At 40.1% G+C, this 7,014-nt stretch overlaps 1 protein-coding gene across 1 annotated transcript in view; it reads left to right on the forward strand.

Moving 5' to 3' along the window:
- LOC130927503 (receptor tyrosine-protein kinase erbB-4-like) overlaps window positions 1-4,978 on the forward strand; it is a 452,680-nt gene extending 447,702 nt beyond the window's left edge. The window contains exons 27-28 of the mRNA XM_057853388.1: window positions 2,989-3,117; window positions 3,908-4,978. Of these exons, the coding sequence (XP_057709371.1) occupies window positions 2,989-3,117; window positions 3,908-4,596 (818 nt within the window). The 3' untranslated portion in view covers window positions 4,597-4,978. The remainder of the gene's footprint in view (window positions 1-2,988; window positions 3,118-3,907) is intronic.
- The last annotated feature ends 2,036 nt before the right edge of the window (window positions 4,979-7,014 follow it).

The following is a 7,014-nucleotide window of genomic DNA, read 5'->3' on the forward strand; positions in this document are numbered from 1 at the left end:
CAAGTTAATGCCTCACTCGAGTAGGAAAAACACGAAAAAATTGGTTTCGTGCATTAAGACCTGCGGTGTGAACCTAGCCTACCGTCATCCGGTAAATTATTTCACTTTTGAATGGATGTAAACGATCCAAGCTCGTCATAAATGGAGTTAATGACAAAATTTGCCAGATGACACTTAAAGAGCATATGACAGGAGAAAAAAAGTCTTAAATGGCATTATTATGTGAATTTGAATGATATTTTGAGACGCTTCGACTATATACAACAATTTAGCAAAGCGCAGATGACGAGAAATTAGTCTTTTAATCTGCCGGTTAGCCACGCCTACCACTATAGGGCTTTAGCGTCCCCAACAGGTGGATGACGTCAGCGGTAGACTGGGCTCATCGGTTTTACTATTCAGCCCATTGAGGGGGAATTATTCAGAACGAGGAAAACGCGACGAAGAGAGCCGCAAAATGTCATTGTTTAAGTCTCTCTACTCCAATACTTTTACAGGATATTGTTTTTATCCAAGTATTTTTTCCCCAATAGCTATATAAATGGCTTGAGAAGGACCAGTCAGCCCGTCGAGGGGGAACTATTCACAACGCGGAAAACGCGACGAAGAGAGCTGCAAAATGTCATTGTTTCTGTCTCTTTACTTCAATATTTTTACAGGATATTCTTTTTATCCAAGTATTTTCCCCAGTTGCTAAATAAATAGCATGGTCATGACAAATAACAGTCTTGTGCTAAATGGAATATGAAATAATAAAAATGCATTTATTCAGGACGACATGGCAAAATTACTCCATAATGGTCAAAACTGTCAACTTCACCTTTACTGTCGCACCTCCCGAACGATATTTTATGACACCTAAATCGGACATATGTCATTTCCCTTCCCCGGCTTCGGAGAATGTAAACAAACCAAAAGGCAAGACAGCTAGCCGACATGCTAACCCGAACCGAGTGATGTTTCAAAGTCTTCAATCACGCATAACGAGCCTGGATTTATTGACATGACGACTGGGTTGTCGATTGTCTTCGTGGATCGGCAAACCGCCCGGCGGAGAGCAATTTACAGTTCGTTCCCCGGAGGAGGGTGGCTGCAGTTGTTGTGCAGCTAACGTGCTGCTAATGTGCATGAGTAGAGCTTTTTACATGCCTATCAATGATCAAACGTAAGTAGTCCTTTATTTAAAGAAAGCTTGTAGTGTTTACTTTGTAATCGCTCTATTCGTATTTGACATAATACAAAACAAGATGTTTACTCACTTCCTCGTAAGTCCAATGGTCCCACAGTAAATATCCACGGTGAATGGGAACCTTTTGAAACTCCAAAAAGGTGCATACGCCTCTCCCTCATACAGAATGATTTTTCTGCAGCCGTTTGGCTGGCGTGATGCGAAAAATAAACGTATTAATCCGCAAAATCAGCTGAATCCTTCGTCCTTATACACAACAGTATGCTGTATAGTGAAGAGGACGTCTTCAACCGTACACGTCACAGCGCCCTCCTCCTCAATGCAAGACCGAAGCCGGAAATCACTCATTTTCATGGCGCGGGATTAAAAAAACTAAATAAATATAGCGATCGCCTCCACACACATCCAAGCGGTCCATATCATTCAGGAGCATAAAATGCCGCGTGTATTATGAAATAAACATGCTTTTTCGTGTCACATGCACTTTAAGCATTCATTAATGCCATGAGAATGTCATGTCATAATCATTACAGACATATGACAGTCTTATGACGCCTCTGTCAAATAAATGTTACCTATTACCCCAAATTTAAAAAAAAAAGCCTTACTGGACTATAAACCGCTGGATTCAAAATGAGGGGAAAAAGTAGAGGCTTATTGTCCGAAAATTATCGTGCGTTTCTTTTTCTTTTGATACTAAATTACTGCATTCTCACTTGAATGTTAATTAATTGCTACAATGGCTTCGTCAGACACTGTTTACTCATCGTCTGCCATTGACGGCTCAAGACTGCGTTACCATTCCTCCCACTTCAAAAGGATTGGACTAGTGATAGTGATTAGTGATAAACGAATTGGTGAGAGTGTGATGTCCAATCCATTAGTTCCACTTGAAATAGATTGGACGTCTACTCGTGATAAACTCACTAAATTCACAGCAGAAGCTTGATTGGATGTCTTTGTCTTGGGAAGGGCAACAAATCCTCACTTTTTTACGGCGGGGTGCGTGGATGGTAGCCATCTTGGGCGAGGTGACCAGCAGTCGGAAACTAGATCTTTAAAAATACATGTTGTGCAACATCGGCACATTATTTCTAAGGCCATGTCTACACCTAGCAGGGTTTTTGAAACCGTGGATCCTGCCCTATTACATTGGGAAAAAATAATTACATCCCCACCAGCATGTTGATATAAAACAATCATTCACAGCCACCCGCATTCATTCATTTTTAAGTATATTCATAACAATGTGAGAAAAATAATTGTCCATAATACCCCCATCCTTCATATACCAGTATGTGTTCTTCAACATGAAGCACTGCAAGAGTTTGTAATTAAATGCAAAAAAGCACCTGTCAGATTCAATCCAAATGTAAACATTGGTCTCATGTGTGACGTAGGGACAAAGTTTGTCGCAGTCAGTGACGATTCCACAGTTAAATCTTCGGCTATCAGTATCCACATGATGGCGCCACAAATGCAGAATTTGCTCATCTTCACTCTGGGCACAGCTTTCAAGAACCCTCGTTTAAATGTGCGTGTGCATGTGGATTATAGGACAAACCGTAGAAAAAGTTATTCTTTTTGACAAGTACCCTGCTACATGTAGACATGGCCTTAGTACTCCCCGATACCAATGACATCATTTTAGGGTGGTATCAGTACCAATACTAGTAACGGTATCCGTGCAACACTAGTTTCTGATAAGAATGATTATATTGTGAATTGTGCAGTTCCATCATTTAGGTTAAAACTATGGTTTAAGTAGAGTCTTTGTTGCTTTTTTTGTGTCTCTATAGGTACGCGGGAGGATTGTAGTGGACAGCGTTATAGCGCAGATCCAACTGGTCTTCTTGCAGAACGAGGAGCCAAAGTGGAGAAGGAACAAGATCCATATGCCACTGGAATGAGAGAGAAGAAAAGTTCAGGTTATTTTGTTCGTAGTGAGAGATTATACTAGGTGGGAATTTGTAAAATACTGTATAGTGTCAAATTATCAAACACTTTGCAATTGGCTTTGCAAATTATGAGGTACGTCAGAGGACTTAGCTGCATGAGGGGAAAGAAGCACATTTAAAAATTTCCATTTTTCAAAATCTGAGTTTACTTCATCTACACTTTATTCCTAGAGGAAGGGAGGAAATATTTTGAACAGCAGAAAACTACTATATAAAAAAGATTGTAACTTTTTATAAAAACCTCTGCTCTTTTCCAGTAGTCTAAACGTAATTATGTCATACTGAATCGGGTTTCTTTTGGTTGCCTTAATGGCCTAATGCCTTAATGTTTACATCGTTTAAGTTTGGATCTAATTATTAGACAGGTGCTTCTTGCTTCCATTTACTGTATTTGCAAACTCTTGCAGTGCTTCATATTGAAGAACACATGCGCAGTTATTAATGTACTTAAAACGAATTAGTGCAGTTGGCGTGAATCCTTTTTTTTTTTTTTCTACAAACGTGCTGGTGTAGACGTAATTATTTTTTTTCCTGACGTGGCAGGATCTCCGGTTTTAAAAAACCCTGCTAGGTGTAGACATGCCAGGTGTAGACATGCCCTTAGTTGGTTTGTCATCAGTAGATGTCTAATCCATTTGAACTGGGAGGGTGTGCAGCAAATGAACATTCTTTTTCTTTTACTGCTAACAATCCCCGTAAAAACTGATTTGAAATCTATTAAATAGATCCAAACCAATGACAGTTTTCTTCCCGTTTTCAGAACTCATGAACCCTGTTGAAGAAAACCCTTTCATTACACGTCGCAGAAACGGAGAAGCCCACGCAGCGGTCGACAGTGCAGGCTGCCACACTCTGCACATGGCCGGAGCTGTCGCGGTAGCCGCTTCCGCATCCGCCTCGGGGAGCCACCCGACCCACAGGAACGATGAGTACATCAATGAGCCACTTTACCTGAATACCTTTCTCAACCCCGGGGACAAGAATGGATTAGCTGCTGCCGTCTCCTTCTCTGTCCCCGGGACTTCTGCTGCCCAAACAGTATCACAGACAGTCAACAAATCCACATTGAGCCACGCCATCCCAACCTCCCCATACGTTCTAGCCCCAGGTCACCTCCCTCACCCCACGTATCCGTCACACACCCTGCATCCGGGGCATTCGGGACATGCTCTGCACTCAGGCATTACTGGCGGAACCATCATGTTGGATAAGAAAGGCAAGAAAGCTACTTTTGACAATCCCGAATACTGGCAGCACAGCCTTCCTCCAAAAGCCTCCCTGCACAACCCGGAGTACCTGCAGGACTGCAGCACACGTTTCTTCTACCGACAGAATGGACGCATCCGCCCCGCTGTTGCTGAAAACCAGGAATACTTGTCTGAGGCTGCAATGAAAGCCGGCAATGTGTTACCACCACCTCCCTACAGACAAAGGAACACTGTGGTGTAGTCACCCACCTGTAGCACGCAAAAAGAGGGAGCGAATGTTGGAAAAGAATGAACTATGAGCTACCCCACATCACCAAACAGTGTTTTTAAACTGAGTTCTACTTACACCCGTTGCGTCATTCATTCCGGTTCAAAGACTCAGCATGTATTGACAGTTCTCTAGATTAGAAGTATTACAAAATGTCCCTCTTCTTTTCTTTCACACAGAGCAACACAGCCCAGCCCTTTCTGTAGTAGCTCCAGAGACGCAAATTAATCAGTAATTCAGAGAATGAATTCATTCTGAAGGTCAGAAAGGGTCCAAAAATAGTGGAAAGCCCAAAGAAAGGATTATTGCCATGACTGAGTTATTATACCTCTATCATCGCTGTTTACTAGTAATACCCAACGTCTTTTGTTTGTTTGTTTGTTTGTTTTTTTTGTTTGTTTTTTGAAACCCTTAATTGGGCATGTGCCCACTTTTATATGATAGTAAAAAAAACATCCACACAAAGACCTGCTGTGGACATCCCATTGTAGTTTGTGTACTGTAGGCCACGATATTTGGTGTGGCCTACATCACCCAAAATACATACAGTATATGTGGATGCCAAGTCTTAATTATATGTTGTTGTTTTTTTTTTCTCCGCTGTACTGGATTTAACACATTGCCGGCCATTGACAACGATAAACGTCAAATTCATTTAAACTGCAATGAATGGTAGTAAATGCTCATGCTTTCGTGCCATTGACGTCTTGTTCATTTTGAATGGGAGGGAAAATGAACGTATTCGGCCCTCCCAAAACGGATAGGATGTCTAGCGCTCGCAACAGGAGCCACTTAGTTAACCTCTTTATGCCTGAATTTACATTTAACGTGGATGCATCAAAAAGCATTGGGGTAGTGAATAAGACGATATAAATAATAGAGCTGGGAATCTTTGGGCACCTAACGATTCGATTACGATTACGATTCAGAGGCTCCGATTCGATTATAAAACGATTATTGATGCACACCCTCCTTTTTTTTTCTCTTTTTTTTTTTTTTTTTTAATGTTTTGTACATTAGTTCCAAAATTGTTCAAAAATACTCTCAGGCTAAACCACACTACTATTTCAGTATCAAGTTAACATATAGCAGTAAACAAATATACAAAAATAACATTAAATAAAAAACTCCTGTCCCGGTTCTGTATCAGCAGCTTTAAACTACATTCAATTAATTTAATGTTGTGAATCAACCGTTAAATTTGTTAAAATTGCTCCCGTTATTCCATAATTTCCCTTTTGTCTACTTTCGACATGTGAAAGTTTTAAAACTATTTTAAAGATAGATTCAAGTCAATATTTTACCGATTTAGGAGTATTTTAGATAAAAAGTTAATTAGGTTTGCTTGGAAGGTTCGCTACAACAGCCTTGCAGGGAAGTGTACTGCTTTAAGATGGCGGCCGTTTATAACGTCCGCATTTAGCTTTTTGTAGATGTGCTGCTAACACTACCAAATCTATATTGCATCTAGTCCTATATAAATGATATCCACCGTAACATATGGATGTACTTTGCAGCAGCTTTTCGGCAGCAGTCAGGTATGTTGTTGTGTTTTTTTTTTTTATCTCGTTGCATGACCCGAGGGGCCGGGTAATGGGAAGCATGATGTTTAGCTACTCTCGCTCCGTTCCTTCCCAAAGACCGCGCGGCGCGCTGAGTGTTGTGTACTTCCGCTTTACTTCGCATATTTCAATAATCGGAATTTGGATGTTTGTGAATCGTTCTCGAATCTTCCACGGCCGAATCGCGAATAATCTAAGAATTGGACATTTTGCGCACCTCTAATAAATAATAATAAAAACTAACACTATGTATAGAAATTCAAATAAAAAGAAATACCAGTAAAATTGGAATAAACCCAAATTAACGATAACACATACTAAGTAAAAGAAATTGAAACAAATATACAGGAACAAAAATTAAACATTAATATAACATTTTCAGTTCAAAAGGAATTAATACATTTGGCCCTTTTCATTCATTTTAGAAATTTAAAAATATATGTCTATATGTCTGATATATGTGGCGGGAAACACTCAGGTGACTTGAAGGTCCGCTCTGAGACTCCGATTTTGGCCAAATTTCAAAATTATCCGATATGCATGTGTGATACATCATTGCAAAGCTTAAAATCTCAATTTTCTGGGGGAAGAAAAATTTTGAACAGGAGGGCATTAAAAAAAAATTTAAACAGCAAAACCCTATCTGGAGTTGAGAGCAGAATTTCAGATGCCATGACTTTAACTAGATATTATCGTGTACTTACCTTGTTTCGATCCAAAAACTTGATATAGCATGTATCGCTGAGTGTCAAGACACAGCTGTGAATGGCCACAGCTGGATTTTTGGGGGATTTTATGGGTGAAACATGGTAATATAACAAGGGTCGCG

This window comes from Corythoichthys intestinalis, chromosome 12, assembly GCF_030265065.1.
Source record: "Corythoichthys intestinalis isolate RoL2023-P3 chromosome 12, ASM3026506v1, whole genome shotgun sequence".
NCBI lineage: Eukaryota > Metazoa > Chordata > Actinopteri > Syngnathiformes > Syngnathidae > Corythoichthys > Corythoichthys intestinalis.